The sequence below is a fragment of the Carassius auratus genome, chromosome 22 (genome assembly GCF_003368295.1).
Source record: "Carassius auratus strain Wakin chromosome 22, ASM336829v1, whole genome shotgun sequence".
In the NCBI taxonomy this organism is placed as follows: Eukaryota; Metazoa; Chordata; class Actinopteri; order Cypriniformes; family Cyprinidae; genus Carassius; species Carassius auratus.
In genome coordinates this window covers 8,919,146-8,939,615 of record NC_039264.1, presented here as the reverse complement: position 1 = coordinate 8,939,615, position 20,470 = coordinate 8,919,146, and the positions used below count along the sequence as shown (strand labels likewise).

At 36.9% G+C, this 20,470-nt stretch overlaps 2 protein-coding genes across 7 annotated transcripts in view; both read right to left on the bottom strand.

Moving 5' to 3' along the window:
• The window catches only part of LOC113039608 (neurocan core protein-like), a 138,627-nt gene that overhangs the window by 88,380 nt on the left and 29,777 nt on the right, over positions 1-20,470 (bottom strand). For both annotated transcript variants that reach the window (XM_026197549.1, XM_026197548.1), the window contains exon 2: positions 15,273-15,346. In XM_026197549.1, coding sequence (XP_026053334.1) covers positions 15,273-15,345 — 73 coding nt within the window. In that variant the 5' untranslated portion in view covers position 15,346. The remainder of the gene's footprint in view (positions 1-15,272; positions 15,347-20,470) is intronic.
• LOC113039609 (uncharacterized) lies at positions 784-8,431 on the bottom strand. 5 transcript variants are annotated; one of them, XM_026197551.1, is made up of 6 exons: positions 8,045-8,431; positions 7,386-7,446; positions 3,629-4,592; positions 3,318-3,476; positions 3,059-3,154; positions 784-1,145 (listed from the first exon to the last, which is right to left on the bottom strand). In XM_026197551.1, exons 3-6 carry the CDS (start codon positions 4,586-4,588, stop codon positions 825-827), a joined length of 1,536 nt encoding a protein of 511 aa, XP_026053336.1. In that variant the 5' UTR covers positions 4,589-4,592; positions 7,386-7,446; positions 8,045-8,431; the 3' UTR covers positions 784-824. The 5 variants fall into 5 exon arrangements, with proteins under 5 accessions (XP_026053336.1, XP_026053338.1, XP_026053337.1 ...); XM_026197553.1 differs by having other exon boundaries at positions 7,386-7,443; XM_026197552.1 differs by lacking the exon at positions 8,045-8,431 and having other exon boundaries at positions 7,386-7,613.

Below are 20,470 nucleotides of genomic sequence, written 5' to 3'. Positions count from 1 at the left end.
AAATTTGTATAGTATACTTAATCATTTACTTTAGATGTACTTGTCTTAGTATAGACTACTCAGAATTTCTATTTTAAACAACTAAATAATTTCAAGTAAAATTCACTTTGTGAGTATTCCTAACTTATTTATGCAAGTTGTGCTAAGGTGATGTTTTCTGCATACAACTTGGAATTACCGAGTTTACTTTACTTCAAAGGCAATCCAGTTTACTTGTTAAAACCATGCAAACCGATTGCCTTAAAAAAACCAAGCAAGCGTTACTCAAATAACTTAAGTGCTAACAATCATCTATTATAAATCACAGAGAATAGGTTCACAATTTTTCAAAGATAAATTTTGCAACTGGACAAACAAATTAAAGGCAATGATACAATTCAAAGGTAAATATATTTATTTTTCTTAACAACTGACACAAGGATGGTACACACAAGTTTGCACTGGGGTAAAAAAAAATGCAAATAGTCAGGTTTTTAAAATGTTTAAAACAAAAATATTTTACAATACAAATATCTAAATAAATGTATATAAAATCTATATAAGTAAATGGGCCATACCTTGAATCTTAACAACTTTAAATCAACAACATTTCAGAGACCAAATTTGATAGAACCAACAAGTTGACGAGTGCCAAAAGCAATGTCTCTGATACACGTCGATTACACTGGCAGCCTCTTAACTTGCTCAAGAACCAATGGGCTGACAATTTTAAACAAGTGCCTTAGTTTTCCTTTTTTTTCTATCAACTACTCTTATTCCACTGTCAGAACATTTTTTTTTTTTATCAAATGTCAAATATCATCACTCTTGCATTTGATTACATCTCAGCTCAACAGGAGATTTTTCAGAGATTGTAGTTTTGGTGGCAGTTTGTTCTGTCCCAAACCAAGCATCACTTTCTGAACGAAGTTGAAAGTGTTGATCATGCCTTTTGGGTACTTCAAATTTAAAGCATAAGACAGACCAAACAAGATGCAAATTGCCTGAGGCAGATTCTGCAGATTATCCAGTACTATACCTCCCTCCACAATGACTGCAGTAGACACTGGGTCAAGGTACAGTTTATTTGGAATGAGAGGTTCTTCTTCATCAATAACAGTCAGCACCCCAACGGACACTTGTGGCCAGCCATCAACATCACATGCCTGAATAAAACCAAACAATAAAAGTATTACAACAGGGAAACGTGAAAATCCACAGTTTTACATATCTATCTATCTCTACCTATCTATCTCAATCTATCTATCTATCTATCTATCTATCTGTCTCTATCAATCTATCCATCTATCTATCTGTCTCTATCAATCTATCTATCTGTCTCTATCAATCTATCCATCTATCTGTCTGTCTCTATCAATCTATCCATCTATCTGTCTGTCTCTATCAATCTATCCATCTATCTGTCTGTCTCTATCAATCTATCCATCTATCTGTCTGTCTCTATCAATCTATCCATCTATCTGTCTGTCTCTATCAATCTATCCATCTATCTGTCTGTCTCTATCAATCTATCTCAATCTATCTGTCTGTCTCTATCTATCTATCTATCTGTCTGTCTCTATCTATCTATCTATCTATCTATCTATCTATCTCTATCAATCTATCCATCTATCTGTCTGTCTCTATCAATCTATCCATCTATCTGTCTGTCTCTATCAATCTATCTGTCTGTCTCTATCTCTCTATCTATCTGTCTCTATCAATCTATCCATCTATTTGTCTGTCTCTATCAATCTATCCATCTATCTGTCTGTCTCTATCAATCTATCCATCTATCTGTCTGTCTCTATCAATCTATCTGTCTGTCTCTATCTCTCTATCTATCTGTCTCTATCAATCTATCCATCTATTTGTCTGTCTCTATCAATCTATCTGTCTATCTGTCTGTCTCTATCTATCTGTCTCTATCTATCAATCTATCTCTGTCTATCTGTCTCTATCTATCAATATATCTATCTATCTATCAAATTCAAATTTGCTTTATTGGCATGACTGTAAATAATACAATATTGGCAAAGCATATATACATAAGACAATAATAAAAAACATCTGTATAATAGAAGAAAAAATTATCAAATATTAAACACTATCAAATGTTATAACATAAATTAACAGTGTAACAAATTAGAACATGAACATTTCATCTATCTATCTATCTATCTATCTATCTATCTATCTATCTATCTATCTATCTATCTATCTATCTATCGCTGTCTGTCTATATTGTTATTTATTTAAGTTTATTATAAAGTTGATAATAATTACCTTGCATTTTCCTATAATTTGTCCTTTTGTCATCATTTTATTTGATCATTTGTGATGTAATGCTGCATCTGAATGCTATTTTGTCCTTCTATTTAACAGTCTTTAAACTAATTGCTGGAGGTTTGTCAATTTGTAAATGCTTTAACACCATAGACCAAGACCCACTGTGTTCTACTACTGGTCACAATTGTTACCAGACATAAGATCAATTGTTTCATGGACTTTTCAATATTTTTTTTTTTTACTTAATTGACATTGATTGTTTAATATCCTTACAAATACAATACACATTTAGTAACACTTACAGGTTCATTAGTTAACATTCATTAACTGCATTAGTTAACATGAACTAAAAATGAATTGCACTTATAAAGCTGCACTTTATCTTGTATGTTAAATGTTAATTTCAACATTTACAAATACTTTATTAAAATCTTGTTAACATTAGTTAATGCACTGTGAACTTACTTTTGTATTGTATAAATGCTATGAAAATAAAGGTAAAGTTTTCCTGATATTATTTTCTCTGATCACCCTTCTAGCTTACACTGAATTGCCACATTTTGGAGCCTTTGTATTTTTACTGCACTCATAGGATGTAATCAAGATTAATCTTAAGTGTTGTCTCAATAAAAGGGCAGCAAATACACTACCGGTCAAAAGTTAGGAAAAAGGTACTTTTATTAATTTTTTAAAGAAACAACAACTTTTGGAGCACAGAAGTGCAATTGATGACAATTCTTATTTTTTGGAAGAAGTAACCCTTTTAAATTTGTTTACAATGAGAACTTACATTGCAGGTGTTGTAGAAGTTACTGGCATCATCACCAAGCAGAATAGGTAAGCCCCGGAGCACAAGAGTGCGCATTGCTGTCACATCTGCTTCTTTCTAGAAGTAGATGAAAAAAAAGAGATCAAGTTCAAGATCATGAAACTTTAAAGCTACAGTAAAAATAAATTAGCTTACTTCACCCAAAGATTTAAATTCTGTCATTAATTATATTAATTCTGTCACAGAATAATAAACAAAATTACGCCTGCAGTAAACTCACCCCTGTATTCATTTGCTGCATAAGCTCATTCAATTTCTCTCCAACGGTCCCTTTCTTGGACTTGAAGATTGTGACAAAGCGTGGTGTGTAGCGATCCACAGCACCATAAAAGTTACTCTGCAGATCTGTGGTGACTATCCTGTTAAACTCTGCAAACACCTACACATGCAACAAAAAAAGAAAAAGACTGAGGGTTGGGACAGTGTGGACATTTGTTAATGTTTGGTCAAGGCTACAGGCCAATTCTAAAGACAAACCTAAACAGAATGCAGTTTCTCATGGTCGAAAAAGGAATATGAATAAGTACTTACTTGTCTCTCTGTAAAAAGTGCTGGCCACCGCTCCATTAATGTTTTCACTGGAGTTTCTGCATCCACAATCTCATGTCTTCGCATTGAGAAGGTCAGGTCCATCTTTGATGCAATGAAAGTTCCACTAGGGTTCACTTTCCTCATTTCTTCAACCAGAAGCTGTCTCACAGCCTCTAGGCTGACTTCATTCTGCCCCTCAGGGTGTTCTGGTAAGTAATTTACCTCAGACCTTTTTGGCCTTTTCAGTCCTTTTGCTGCCATTCCCGGGCCACCTGTTTTGCCTCCGTTTACACCAACCTCTACACATCCTGCTTTTCTTAGTTTAGTTCGATAGTTTCCCATTTTGAATTTTAAGCTGTGCTTCCAGCTAGAGCATCCATCCGGCGAACCTTGCTCCTTAAGGCAGGGATGTTTGTTAATGAGCGCTAGTGCCACAGACTGAATACGCTCATTATTCGGATACGCATCAAACTTGTAAATAGTTTCAGCAAGCTTTTCTAAAATGCTATGCTTCATGTCTCTCGTTACACTCAGGTACGTCTGGTCTCGTAGATATTGAAGATTAGACTGTCTGAGTCTGAATTCTACATCGACAGAAAAATTTGGAATCTCAAAAATCTCTGGCCATGGATTGTGTCTTGTAGATGAGCTGTCTGTGGGCAGAATCACTGTATCATTGGAAACACAGGAGTCATCAGACATGCTGGTGGTTGAGGCGGTAACCAACAATGGGATTACCTTCACTGTAGCTCTTGAAGCTGGTAGATCACCTATGTCTTCAAGGTTGCAGAAGGCATTGTCAAAGTCTGAATCTTCATACATCACATTGAAGTCATACTGCAGATCACATTTTTCTTTGATTTTTATCTTCAGCTCTTCAACATTTTTGGGTTTTGCATCCAGTGACAACTTCCTTATGTCCAGTTCAGTTAGGATGAGTCTTACTTTATAGCTTTCCATGGTCCTAAAAAAAAAAAAGAAGAAAAAAAAGAAATTCTCTTTAGTGGCCATTTGATGTATTTTCATTCAGCACAGAATGTAACGTTTCAGTGTCACATACACATTGCCTTTTACTCGGTAGGCAGATAAGGGGAAAACATCATTAAGCTCAGACAGATGGGTCACTGTAAGACACCCTGCCCCACCAAAGCACAATTCATAAGAACGCAAATGTTCAATGTACCAGGAGCTCAAAATCCTGCAGACCAACATAATTTCTGTGTTGATAACCACAATGTGTGTTATTTGTCTAAACTCTGGAAGACCTGAGCAACTGCCAACAGAGACAATCATATCTGCACAGTATTTCACACCATGAACACATGCAGATGATGCAACCAGCACTGAAGATTGCTTGCCATTTTGCTGATGCAGTGAACTCTGAACATTCTCAGGGAAGGATGTGACCATAACTGATCTCACTTTATCAATTTCCAAAAGAGGCTTGAAGAATGTTGAGGAATCCAAATGGAAGGCCATCATTTTCTGGTGTCTTACAGCTAAGGTATGTGCTACATTCTTGAAATTGCATGTGTCATGTACAACTTTCTTGAAAAATTTGTGCTTCCCTTCAAACCTCATTGTCCACACATCTACTAGAGGGCCAAAGATTTGTATCATTTGAGGATAGTGTTCAATGAAATGATGTTTGGGACGAAGTCTGTAGTTTGGAAAAGTTTTCTGCACTAACTCACGATGTTCTGAGATTTTGCAGTCCAAGAAGTGTATTAACTCATCCGTAAAGTGTGCTGACATTACCAACTCCAGTGTATCTTTAAGAAGCATCAGTATCTCCCATGATTGGTCTCCTTCAGGGATGTTGTGGCCTATCATCAATGGAAGCAGCCTCAGCAGAGACCAATTTTCATGACCATTTCCCCCAGTAGTTCCCCTAGAGAAGGAAGTTTTTGGAATGATCTGTGGTTTGTCAGCTTTATCAGAAAATGTGTAAGGGAACTGCCTAATAGCCCTATTCAAGGACTCCAAAGAAATATATTTTTTGGCAATCAAATCCTTAAGGCACAGTGACAATTCTGCTGGTATTAAACCCTCCAAAAAATCATGAAGAATGTCAGGTGGGAAACCATTCACCACGTGAAAGTGTGTCAATTTTTCAGATAGTGGACATCCTCTTTTTACGCCATGATGTTTTGCCATAGTATGGTCACGGGAAACCTCGTGCACATGTTTTCATGGTTCTCTCTTGTCCTTGGCTGAAGTAGACCAGATCTGACCTCCTTATCCTGAATGTTATCTTGTTTACACATACAAAACCGACAAAAGTAATCTGCTGCAAAACTCTCCTGGAATCCTGCCAAAGAGTGAGCCCCCAAGTTGTCCGCTGCCACATAGAGTACAGTGCCTTTAACACTTTCTGCTAATCGTTCAATATACACACCACTTTCCTCAAGAGTTGCAATGTCCTGAATGAGAGGACGAAGAACTTCATGATAGCCATGCTCTTTTACAGTGTTAACTTTGCACAAAAGTGCAAGTTGGATGGAGTGAAGAGCCGACCGATACTTGGAATCAAGATTAGCAAGTACCCAATATATGGCACATAGTTTGTGTTTTTTCTTGGAGGTTCCAATTGGATTAGCAACTTCAAAGTCATCAATGTATAGACCAAGGGCAATCCTACATTCTTCTACATTCAAAAGAATATTTTCTTTGAAATGAGAGCCGTCTCTGAATGAGTGGTATCCTTCAGGTGAAATCCCCTCTGCGTGCAGCACCTTATCCAAAATGTCCTTATTGTTAAGCAATGTCTTCAACATTTTCAGTATGGGGACATACACAAATGAGTGATCTTTATCAAGAGCAAACTCAACTGGCATGACGACTGGAAATTCTCGCAGCATATAAGATGCTCTTCTGCTAGCTGTTGACAGGGATCCTTCTGCACTGGTAAATTTCAGCAGGACATTACTTTGTGACACTACACTAACAATGTCACTTACTATGGAATTATCCACATCACTACAGTGATGACTGATAATTTTCTGGACAGCATTTTGTAGTAATGGCTGTGAAAGCATTTGGATCTGATTAATCTGCTGGATTACTTCTTGTGCAGCGCTTTCAGATATGTGCAGGATTGCTTGCATTTTCAAAAATAATGAAGCCAGGTTACGTTCTAACTGAATTTCTAAGTCCTGCATGTCATCTACAGACTCATCTACACAATTGTCATCCTGTAAAGGCACCTCTTCAGCCACTTCAGTCAGTTGATCTAATTGTTCAATGTTTGAAAGTATTGGACCTTTAAATTGGGTTGTAGAACTCCCACTGTGTACTCTGCTTTTGTGAGCATTAAACGTTGAATATACATTACTCTCAAACTGACAGCCTTCATATGGGCATGAAACGCTTTGTTTAAGTTTTAAATGACTGCGTAAATGAGTGAAAAACTCAGATTCAGTGCAGGGCTGCACATACTCGCATAACTGGCAGTGAAACGCAACTTTGGGTTCACTTGTTTGTCTGTCTGATTGAGAGTGCCAAACAGATAAGTGCACTTTGAGTGCGTTAAAAGACTTGAAAGAGCACAAGCAATCCATATGAAGACATGGTATTGGCTGTTGCCGAGTGAAGCCTCCATGTTTTAGACGATAATGTTTTAACAAAAGTCCTCTTTTGTTTGCAGAAAAAATACAGTGCTTACAGTTCCACTGCATCTGCAAGAGATTATTTGAAGTGGACATATATTTTAAGTTGGTTTAGTCAACAAAATATTAACAAAATATAAAGTCCTCACCAGTGTATCAAGACCTGTGTGTTGAAGACCAATCAGGAGGCAGCTGCCAGAAGGACTTCTTCTAAAAAAAGAACAAAATTTATTTAACAGGTTCTGCTTTGCACAATTAAAGACACATTCCTTGATATGTGCATGTTCTACAAGCATTACAGAAAATATACCTTTAAATACGCAGTTCTATAAATATGCATGTGTGACTTCAGTACAGACCATTTTAAAACAGTGTTTCCTTTGATAACTTTGATTTCATAACGTGAAATCACAAAACATATAAAAAATAATCACAAACGTCATCTCTGCATGAACTGTTAAATATAACAGTAAATGTCGCCATTTCAACAGCTTTGTAACGTTAATCATTTATAAACCAAAGCCAACAGATGGGAATGCATCAGGGAAAATGGTAAAATAGAAAACCATAATTGTATTTGGAACAATTAAAACTAAGTTTAGTCAATCCAGGAACCGTTGTGGTACCTGATAGTTTTATATGTAAAAAACAAAAAAAAAACAAAAAAAAAACAGGCCAAACCATCTTCTTCAAGATCTGAATAAAATCAAAATTATTTGGTAACTGTTACACATTAAGAAGCTCAGACACAATTAGCAACAGACAGTAAAAAAACATTCACTCAAATGTTGCATGCTTGATTACTTACCTTATTATTATTCTTTTTCTTTCAAAAAAAGTAACGAAGCTCCGGATAAAAACGTAGGTGGCCTGTCAACGTCTTTCCACATCTGGAGAATTGGCGCCGAGACCTACAAATTACGCATGCTCTTGCAGTGCCGCTTCTTTTTCTTCGTTTTTTTTTTCTGCACCTTAGGCACGCTTTATTGCACTGCTGCCTCTCACTGGTGTAAGAACGTCATTGCATCCTTTGTTGCTACTTGCTTGTTTCAAGTAAGCGTCACTCAAACAATTAAGTAAATTGTTATTTTCAACCTGCAATTGACTGTAACTCAACAAAACCTAGTAAGAAGTATGTATTTTATATTACTGAGTAAAGTTAACTAAGTATATGTGAGTCAGGAAAGCTATTACAATTTACAGTGAGTGGATGGAGTTTATTTTTACAGAGCATCAACGGAGTGTTTGTGTTTGTTCCCTGCATTTCGAAGATGCTTGTTTTACAAACAAGGCCCAGTTTGACGACGGATTTGCGTATCGTTTTTTTCTTAAGGATGATGCATTCCCAAGGAAAAAGGGTCACGATCGTGTGTTGGAACCGCGTGCGGTGAGTAAAACTGCTTAAAATATCTCTGCCTCCTTGTTAGTGCGTCCGCCTCCCATGCCGAGACCTGGGTTCGAGCCCCGCTCGGAGCGAGTCATTGCTGCTGCTGCTCTCGTTCAGTTTCAGCCTCGGGGTCTGATTCTGGATCATAAATAAATGGCTGAATCTGACTGTAAGCCATGGTTTGTTTTGGATGATGGTTTTTCCCTTACGGTAATGTCACAGTTTCCAAATGCTCTCAACGCAAAAGCCTACTCGCGCTCGTGATTCTTTAGCTCCGCCCACACGTCACGCCTCCAGTCGGTCGTGTTTTTCCGGGAAAAATCGGTACAGACTATCTTTCTCTTATGAATATAATAAAACTAAAGACTTTTTGGAGTTATGAAGGATGCAGTACTACTCTATATGTACTCAAGATTAACAGGATATTGAGTGAAAACGAGCATTTCATCCCCCCTTTAAGACATTTACCACCACCTACCTGCAGTTTTAGTTTATTATTTAGAGTATCATTTCATTAAAGAAGTCATTTCATTATTTCCACAGTAATAATAAAATACAATGAATAAAATGAATTATTAAAGATATAGTTCACCCACCTAAAAGGGACAACTGTGTCATCATTTACTCACCCTCATGGTACAAAAGTGTATAAGCAATACATTTTATCAAATAAAAAATATTTCTATGTCTGTTTGATGATATACACAAAAATTGAAACACTTCAAGTTATATTTTGGGAGTAATTTTAAAAGCCAAATTTGATTTGCGATTAATCGCCACATCACGAAATTAGACAACATTTTAATCTATTATTTTCTTTTTTTACATTATCAAAAGCTTTCGTTTGCCTGTGATTGAGGAGCTGCAGGACAGCTGAAATCACTAGATTATAAATGATAATTTATTTGCTCTGGAGGGGGTTCGACTCGTCCTCTCCAGTCGTTCCGCTGGATCTCATCTCAAAGCTCACGCTTTTCTTCCTTTCCGTCCTCCATCTCCAGGGAAGGATTGCTCACGATAAGGGGAAGGCTCTGAATTACCTTCCTGCTGCCCGAATTCATGCTTGAGGAGAACATAAGCAGCGAGACTGCGGAGCATGACGTTGTTTCCCCAGGCCCTCGATGCCCACACGCAAACACCTCTAATTGCATTCACGCACGTTTTGCAGCCGCATTTTAACAGGTGTATAGTAAATTAGGCCACTCTCCGGATACAGTCGCACCAACCATGTGAAAAAAAAAATCGTCTGTAATGCTTTGTGTTGCAAGCGTGATCTAATTTGCCACATTAAATAAACAGAAATCAAATGCAGATACCTCCTTAAAAACCAAATTACGCCTCGGAGTCAAGGAATAAAAAATTGCTTGGGTCCCAAATGGGTAAATAATGAATGTAAGAAGCATGGCGAAATATACCAAATCTGCATTTAGATGGAAATGTTTTTACAAGCATAACCCCCTGGAGATCGGCTTTTTGTTTGAAATTCTGCCGTTGTTTTTAATCTTTCCTCATCCGTCTGAGGTCGAGCCAAAAAGAAGGTAAAATGCAGAGGGTTATAAGGCCAAAGACTAGCGAAAAATACAGCGACTGCTTGATGTATTGTGACTATTTGCCGTCGTCTTTGAACACCTGAAATGCATTAAGTGCTGTCAAAAGCCTTTATCAACCCAGAACAGGAAACACAAGGCAACAGCGCTCGAACGCATCTCCTACATGGACCTTTTTCCTTCTCTCTTTCTTTTTCTGAAGGCTAATGTAATTGGCTGCTTGCTGACAGTGGCCCCATTGTCTTCAATTACCCAGCAGCCACCGAATGACTGATCGATTGCGGGCCAGGGTTATGCTGACGAGCCGTGCCTTCTGGAGCGATTTCATTTATTCATTTCAGATATTTGAGGGAATTTATGAAGTAAAGGGCCTTTTATTACCACGCCAAATGAAATGAACACCACAATTAATGATGGGAAAACATAATAAAGATGTGTGTGTGTGGGGGAGGGGGTTAAAATAAAAATGTGCCTGATACTGTCAAGTGAAAAAGCCAACTACTTTCTTCACACAACCTTGGTCTTAATAGTGACAGACATTATCCGGTGGTGTTTATGTGAGCTGGGAATGTTTAACATGCTTTAATGTTTGCAGTTAACAGCTGACACTATGATAAATCTGTGCTGTGTGCTGTGATCTCTCTTCATTGTGGTGAGTGAGCGGTGGACAAATATTTAATCGCATGCAAGGCCAAAGCCACTTTTTTTTTTTTTTGCTGCATATCCTATGTGTATAATAATAATAAAAAACAGACTAAGAACATATTTACTTATTTTACTATTTAATTTAGGTAATTAATAAAATAAAGGATTTATTATTTAATGAATTATTTGAAGAAGAAGAATCAACTTGTATATCACAATCTCTCTTTAGTGAAGAGTACAAGCAGTGGGCAAATATTTTTGTTAAACATTAATTAAAAAATTGTTTACATACACTATTGTGAATACTAATAATAATAATAAATAATAATAATAATAATACAAGTTAATAATATAATGTCACATTTATTATTATTATTTTCAATAATAATAATAGTTCTTATTATTGAATAATAAAATAAATGAATCAGTATTAAATTAATAAACTTAAAATGTGTTAACATTTGTTATTATTAGTAGTAGTATTACCTTAATAAAGAAGTAAAGAAATAATAAATTCTTTACACACACACTGTGTATAATAATATTAATAATAATTATACCCACTTATATTATTAAATAATACAAATGTGTTTATTGTTATTCATTATTATTGAACAGTAAATACAATTAAATTATTTAATAATAAATTTATGAATCTACAATTTATTACATTATTATTAATGTTTATTATTATTACTATTATTATAACCTTAGGATAATAATAAACCTTAGGTAGGTAGGTTGATAGATAGATAGATAGATAGATAGATAGATAGATAGATAGATAGATAGATAGATAGATAGATAGATAGATAGATAGATAGATAGATAGATAGATAGATAGATCTACAAAACAAAACAAAAGAATTCAAAATGAACCAAAATAACATCAAACAAACAAGTCTTCTACCTTCCCTACATGGCCAGTGATGTCACTGTAATTTGGCTGCTAATGTTTTAATACTTCCTGAAATGCTTTTTTAATGGTTGCCAAGGCAACAGCGACAAACCACTAATGCAATAACGAATCCGCACGAGTACTGTGGCTTCTCTTTAGTGCCTTGGCCACTTTAACAGTCCACCACTTGGTAAATTGTCCATGCCAGTCAGTACTGTATTTTCCCCCTAGTACTTCCTTTAGTAACTCAACCACAGGCCGAGACTGTCCCGTGGTGTCTAATTGCGTACAAGCGCTCGCAATGCACGTGCCCACTGAGCTCGAAACAATCATGTGTCCACATATCCAAAGCGTTAGTGATAAACTGCGCGGCAGGAGCCAGTAGCCCCGAGGTAAATCTACAAATGCGGCATTTGTTTTATTCGCACTCTTAAAGGCACAGTATGTAATTTTTGCCGCTGGAGAGCGCTTATTCGAAATAAACAGGTCCAGGGAGCGTAGCTTGATGACGGGGACACTGAGTATGGAATCATGGGAGCTGAATTATTAACACAGTAAAATAAAGCAGGGTGAGACATAAAGCCGTCGGAGCGAAACGAGGCCACTGAACCAGACACTATGGACACGGTCCGTGTCACTAGTTAAAATTGCTTATTTCTCTGGATTTAAACAATCTTCGAAACATTTGGGTTATGTAAGTACACAAGTCAGCAAAATATATAACCCTGTTCTAGTGGTTTTTGGATACTTTAACAAAAAAATCTTACATATTGTGCCTTTAAGTGGGACCTCCAATGGTGTCTTTCATCCTCCTCCATGACGGACATGGCCGCCTCTAAAACCGTGTTTGAGACGTGGAATCATTGGATTAAAAGTGAACAGGTGTGTTAATACGGTGGCAAACGCACACGGGCCGTCCTAATGACATTCCCTTTCTGAAAGCGTCTCGCATGAGATGCTCTCCCCTGGAAACCCCCCAGAGGTTCCCGCCATATTCACAGCGCCATGAATATTAACCGAGCCCAGGGTGTCTGAGCTCAATATCTCCTGTCTTCCTTCCCGTCTCTTGCTCAAATACACGCACATACATAAAGAGTCCAGAGGCTTGACTATATTTCCTGCTCTCTGCTAGGTAATGGCACATTTATTTAGTGTGATACGGGGATGCAACTTAACCCAAGTCCCCTTCACATAAAAAGATATACCCACATAAACTGGGGCAGCAGCTGCGTGACTTATGCATGGCTAAATATTTGAGTGCTGTAACATTAAAATTAGTTGGCACTGGTAAGGTTGAAACTAATTATTTATGGAAATAGCAGACTGATTGAATACTGTGAATCAATTAATAAAAATTTTTGTGACAATTCAATCCCTTTGGGCATAAAGTAAATTTTTTATGTTCCCATTTTACATTTTAAGAGAAAGAACATTAGGGGCATTAAATGGCTCAGTGGCTTACAAGCAAAAAACTAAACTGTGTCAAGGTAAATAAATAAATCTTTATCAAATTAAATTATTTAAAAATAAATGTAAAAAAAACTTTACCATTTGCACTGCCCTTTGTAAGGGTTTTAAACACTAAATAACTAAATAAATAAAAACGAATCATCAAATCTTTATAGAATAAAATTAATTATAAATAAATGTAAAAAATAAAAAAAATAAAAACTTTCACATTTGTCCTGTGTTTCCATGCTAAATAAATAAATACAAATCAAATTTTCCAATTTGTTGTATTAATATTTTTGATTGCATTATATATATATATATATATATATATATATATATATATATATATATATATATATGAGTAAACCACTTTCATTCACAAAAACAAAACTACACACAAACTACACACTTTCATGCTAAATTAAATTAAATTGTAGGTTATTGTAGGCAACGATTTAGCAAATCGAGGGAATGCAATAGTAATCATGTGCATGTTTTAGTTCAGTGAAGGAACAAATTAGTAAATAGTAGATAGAAGCTGCACTTCAAAGATGGCCGCCGAGTGACTTGACTTGTATGAAAGAGAACTCTAAACTGAATTAAAATAGATTGATGTTAAATTAAATGAAAAATAAGACAAATGTTGCAAACTATAGTAGCTAGCAACGTTTAAAGTTGACTCTTGCAACAATTCAACAAAAAAATAAATAATAATAATAATTAACACTCATGGCGACAAAGTGTCCTTATTTACACCAAGGGCGTCCCATGAGAGCGGTATCGATGTAGAGTGAAGCTAAGAGGGTGAGGAAATCTTCATGCAGATTATGCACAACCTGTCTCACTCATCACAGATGAAGCTCAAAAAGAAAGACGAGAGTTGTTCTCAAGTGCCAGACCCGACTACAAGCAACCTGTGCAGATGGCAGCAAGCGGGTCAGGGACCGAAAGACTCCACGGCCCGGCCTGCAACCCTGCAAATGCACGATAAGAACCCGATGTGTCTGAAATCAGAAGAGGCTGGTCCGTGAAACAGTGCATGCAACACAGCCTTGCCAAAAGTTCTGAGTTGGGACCTGGTTTTGCATGGTGAAGCATGAAGCATTTGCTTCTACAAAGGTTTTTGACGGAGTAGGATTCAGTCAGCACAAGCTATGCGTCAGCGTCAGCGTCTTCCTTTTTCACGGCACGTGGGCACGTATCACCGCCGCTGAGAGCCGTTGCAGGCATTAGAGTGAGTGATGACAAGTCTTTAGGTGGCAATGTGAGGAAATGAGGCTTTCTGCAGATGAAAGTGTTCCTCGCGCATTCCTATTTACTGCAGATAGAAGCGGCGGAGGGCCGAATCCAGCCGAGGGGGATTTATCAGTGATGTCCAAAAAGGCTCATCAGTGGGAAAGGTGAGAAAGGTGTGTGACGGTAATTACCACAAGATGAAAGGACGAGAGAAAACCTGTTTAAAGGGATGGTTCCCCCAAAATTTTGTAATTCTGGCATCATTTACTCCCCTCGTTCCAAACCTGTAGGCCTGCTTTTTTTCAGTGGAACAAAAAATTATGTAAAACAAGAGTGTTTTGAACTTTTTGTGCATCAATTGAAGGTCAGTGGGGTCCAAAATGAAAATAAAAAAGGTCACCATTGAGTTTCACAGCTAGACAGGCAGAACAATAGATAGACAGACAAAAAGACTGATAGATAGATAGATAGATAGATAGATAGATAGATAGATAGATAGATAGATAGATAGATAGATAGATAGCATCTTTAAAATGCAGGTTACAGAATAGTAAACAGTTCTTAAAAGAACCATATCAATACACTGTAATAATCTAAAGAACATTTTGTGCAATGGAAATGTTCCATGGATGTTAAAGGTTCTTAATGGAATCATCAATACCAATAAAGAACCTTAATTTTAGGAGTGTAGGTTGAACTAGTTTCATCCATTGTGGGTGAAAATTGCACTAATTCAGCAGCAGATTTTGGACATTCTGAGATTTGGAAAAGTTGTTACTGAGTCAACGAGGGCATGCGATTGACAAGTACACTCCCACGACCGAATGGATAAGAGTAGATGAATGCTGAGATTCAGGAGAGAATGACTCACCATGTTCCAGGGTAAAGAGCAGACACACAGCCAGGAGAGACTGGAGCACAGTCAAGCGGAGCTCCCCCAGCATCCTAAAGAAGAAACACAAAGAAAAAGAGAGAGAACAGTGAATTGATTATACATTTTGGTCATGTCAAAACTAATTATATTCAAACGATCAAAGACTGCAAGTGCATTTTCACTCTTTTCAGATTATAGGAACCAAGTAACCCTTTCAAAGGCTTGATAGGTTACAGTATTCAAAGCAGGCCTCTAAAATCTCTTTATATCCTGTAAAAAAAAAAAAAACATTTGTACTGAACTCAACCTGACTTCTCCACCATACCATCTGGGTGTGTATGTTAAGCACAAAAATGTTCAGTTATTACTGAAGTAAAAAAAATACAGCATTTTTACCAGCATTATTACAGGATGTAAACAGTAGTGAAAAGCAAGGTTGCTTTTGTGAAGCTTTTAAAGGCAAGCATATTTTGTTGTTGTTGTTATTGTTGTGGTAAATCAGTTGCAGATCAAGCAAGCAGATCAAATCTCAAGATAGAAAAAAAGATCAAGATGGACAGAATGATAAACAGACGAACAGAACCCTGGAAAATACACAGGCATGTAGATAGAATGACAGACAGACAGACTCATGAACAGAACAAAGGATAGATAAACACAGAATGACAAACAGATTGACAGATAGAACAAAAGGACTGACAGACATAATGACAGACAATACAAAGGACTGACAGACAGATCGGTAAACAAAACAAAGGACTGACAGACAGATCGACAAACAGAACAAAGGACTGTCTGACAGAACGACAGACAGAACAAAGGACTGACAGACAGATCGACATACAGAACAAAGGACTGTCAGACAGAACACCAGACAGAACAAAGGACTGACCGACAGAACGACAGACAGAACAAAGGACTGACAGACAGAACGACAGACAGAACAAAGGACTGACAAGACAGAACGAAAGACAGATCGACAGACAGAACAAAGGACTGACACACAGAACGACAGAAAGAACAAAGGACTGACAAGACAGAACGACAGACAGAACAAAGGACTGACATACAGAATGACAGACAGATCGACAGACAGAACAAAGGACTGACAGACAGAACGACAGACAGAACAAAGGACTGACAGACAGAACGATAGACAAAACAAAGGACTGACAGACAGATTGACAGACAGATCGACAGACAGAACAAAGGACTGACAGACAGATTGACAGACAGAACAAAGGACTCACAGTTCGACAGAGAGATCTACAGACAGAACAAAGGACTGACAGACAGAATGAAACAGAACAAAGGACTGACAGTTCGACAGACAGATCTACAGATAGAACAAAGGACTGACAGAGCTACAGACAGAACAAAAGAGTGACAGACAGATCTAAAGACAGAACAAGACTGACAAAGCAACAGGCAAAACAACCGATATAAAGACACACTGATCAACAGACAGAACAAAGGACTGACAGAGCAACAGAAAGAACAAAATACTGACAGAGCAACAGACAGATTAACAAACAGAACAAAGGGTTGACATACATACAGAATGACAGACAGAATGAGAGACAGAACAAAGGACTGACAGACAGATTGACAAACAGAACAAAGGACTGACAGACAGAATGACAGACAAAACAAAGGACTGACAGACAGAATGACAGACAGATCAATAGACGGAACAAAGGACTGACAGACAGAACGACAGACAGAACAAAGGACTGACAGACAGAATGACAGAGAACAAAGGACTGACAGTTCGACAGATAGATCTACAGACAGAACAAAAGAGTGACAGACAGATCTAAAGACAAAACAAATGACTGACAGAGCAACAGACAGAACAAAGGACACATTGACAGACTAAATGACAGACAGAGTGACAAACAGAACAATGGACTGACAGAGCGACAGACAAAACAACATACAGAACAAAGGACTGACAGAGCAACAGAAAGAACAAAGGACTGTCAGACAGAACGACGGACAGATTGACTGGCAGAGCGACAGAAAGAACAAAATACTGACAGAGCCACAGACAGATTAACAAACAGAACAAAGGATTGACAGATAGAATGACAGACCGAGAGACAAACAGATCGACGGACAGAACAAAGGACTGACAGACAGACAGAATAGAATAAGAGGCAGGTAGACAGAACAACAGAAAGATTGACAAAGCAAAAGATGGATAGATAGACAGACAAAATGACAGAACAAAAGACAGATAAACAGACAGAAAGAAAGATAGAACAGTAAACAGGCAGGCAGAACAAACGACTGAGGAGGATAGATGAAAACACAGCAGACAAATAGATAGACTGAGAAACACACACAATGGCAGACAGAATGATAGACAGAACAAATGTCAGGCAAATAGAACAACTGTTAAACAAAACAACATACAAATATACACACAGAAAAGTAGATAGATAGACAGACTGACAGAAAAACAGAACAACAGACAGACAGTTAGATGGAACAGATATAGACAGAATAATACAAACAGAGAGAATGATAGACAGAACAAAATAAATATAGACAGACACAGAGAACGATCTGCCTGACCACCTGAGTTCCCATACAGAATATTGTGAATAATGTATTGTCAAATTTAATTATCTTTGATTTTGTCTGAAAACTGAATAGATGCACACAATAAGACTTTGCAACAAAACAGAGCTAGATATAACAAATAACTACATTTCAATAAAGAACAGCTTTTATAACTTACATTAATTACAAAAATCCAAAACCTCAACCAGGTTTGCCTTTTTTAGGGTCACAGAGTATATGAATGTCTGACAGGCCCATTCTAGATTATTACAGGCAGAAAGTCTTTAGTACAAACCAAGTGTGAGAGAGACAAAGAGCCAGTAGTAAATAATAGATGCTGCAGATCGGACTCGCCGTGGCCAAGGGCGAAACACAAGCCTCTGTCTGAGAGATTGGACACGGATAACCAGTGTACGTTACAGCAGACAAGTCACCTGCTCTGAGTCAAAGATTAGCACAAGGACAAAAAGAGAGTTGAGCCATCCAGCGCAGCAAAACGAATGAGACAGTCAGTTCATTTGCGGCCACACAGTCGATTAATCAAAATTAATTTGTTCTCATCTGATGGGTTAAATGGACAGCATGTTAATTCATTCAAAGCTGGATCTTCCTTTGTGCATTGTTCTGCTCGATTCCTGATCATGTGACCTGCAGAAATCTCCATCTCAGCGGGGAATCATGGGAGTCTATCTCATAATTGTATCTGCAGGTTGGAGCTTTGCAGTTTTCGCTGGCTGTCACAGGCAGGTGACAGATGACAAGCCGAAAACCTCCTACATGGAGGTAGGCGAGCAAACGCGTACACAAACAAACAGTAAGACAAACCCACACACATACTAAAAGAAGCGATACTCGAACAAAAGGAAGCCGACACGCTTGCAGATAAAGGATCTGGTGGAAGCTTTGGCGTATAAAAGCACACAGACACATTGAGTCCCTTAAAGCTCAGTCCATGAATCTGTTTGTATCGTCAAAGATTTTCTCTCACAAAGGTTTTTGAGGAGAAAAGCATGATTTTCGATGCTGCCCACTTCGTATTCACTGTGGGAAGGCGATTGTGCGCTGGCATGTGCTAATCCTGCTGTTGTCTTGCCCAGCCTGGGCTCTCTGAGCCTGGCAAAACATCATGCCAGACCTCTGTAGACTCCCACAGCCTCCGGCCTCCGTCAACTCATCCTGAGACTTGTTAGGGCTAAAGCAGGCATCAATACTGCCCATCCCTGGGGTTTGTCCATGTGAGACTAAGTTAAGTTATCAGACTAACAGTTTTCACCTGGTGGACATTAAACAAGCCAAAAGAAATCCCATAGAGTTACACTGACAAGAGAGAAAATGATAGACAATCTGAATATATTTATATTGATAAATCCTGATTTTAAAGTTATAATTCTAAATAAACAAATGTAAATAGTGACTATGTACCTGTTAATGTAAATATATAGATACAGTTCTGAAAATATAAATGTAAGTTTTGAATATACAGTAAAACATATGAATTACAAAAAATGGGCCAATTCATCAGCCTTGGAAATACTCTGGTTTACAAATGTACACACACACACACACACACACACACACACACACGTATGATACATCCATAATTTGTAATTATATATTCAGGTGTGTATCCATATATTTAGAATCAATACTAATATTTTATATATATATATATATATATATATATATATATATATATATATATATATATATATATATATATATATATATAGTAATTTATTTAGAATTACAACTTTATATTTAGTTTTTAGTTTTATTTTTAATAATTATTTTCTGTTTGGCCATTCACAATACTTAATACGTAAAAAAAACAAACAAAATCAAATCAAATAAAAAAATGTGTGTAAAATACATTTAAATAAAATTAAAAAATATCTATTTTTTGATTAATCTACAAATTAATTAAAATAAAAATTGCTATTTTAAATTAATATGTACACTATTTATTGTATATTATATGATATTTTTTATTTTTTATTTTTTTTTGGTTTTGTTTTTCTCTGGACAAAATAAAAAACAACAAAAACTGAGAATTGGGACACTTATGAAAAATCTTTAACTTTCCATGTATTATGATTTGAGAAACAAATGAGAATGTTCTTTGATTTTTTTTTTTTTCTTATGGGCAGAAACTCAAGGAGAGCAGTTACAAAACATCTTAATGCATCCGTCATTGGCAGCCTTGCCACTGTGAGTTACTGGACATATATATGCCACACTTCAATAAAACACTCACACAGGAGATATGAGCATCCTTTTTCCCAGAGTTTCCTGTAAATGTCTTTTACATGGTACATTTGCAAAGCCGGTCTTTTATCGGCTTCCCATGGAACGTTTATTGTATCTTTTCACTTTGTCTCTACAAATCATGGCGTTTCTCCAAGACAATTCATGAGTGGGTTAAAAGCTCACGTCTAAACCCACAGATCTCCATTTGTGATGCAAGACAAACACATTGTGCCTTGAGGGGCAGCATAAATGCACCAAATAAGCAAATAAATGAATCACAGCCATTCATTTCGGTCTGATTGTGTGCAACAGAAAAGAGCAAAAGAAAACCATGTGTGCCACAATATGAGCACTAAAATGGTGAATTCTGTCTATTATTG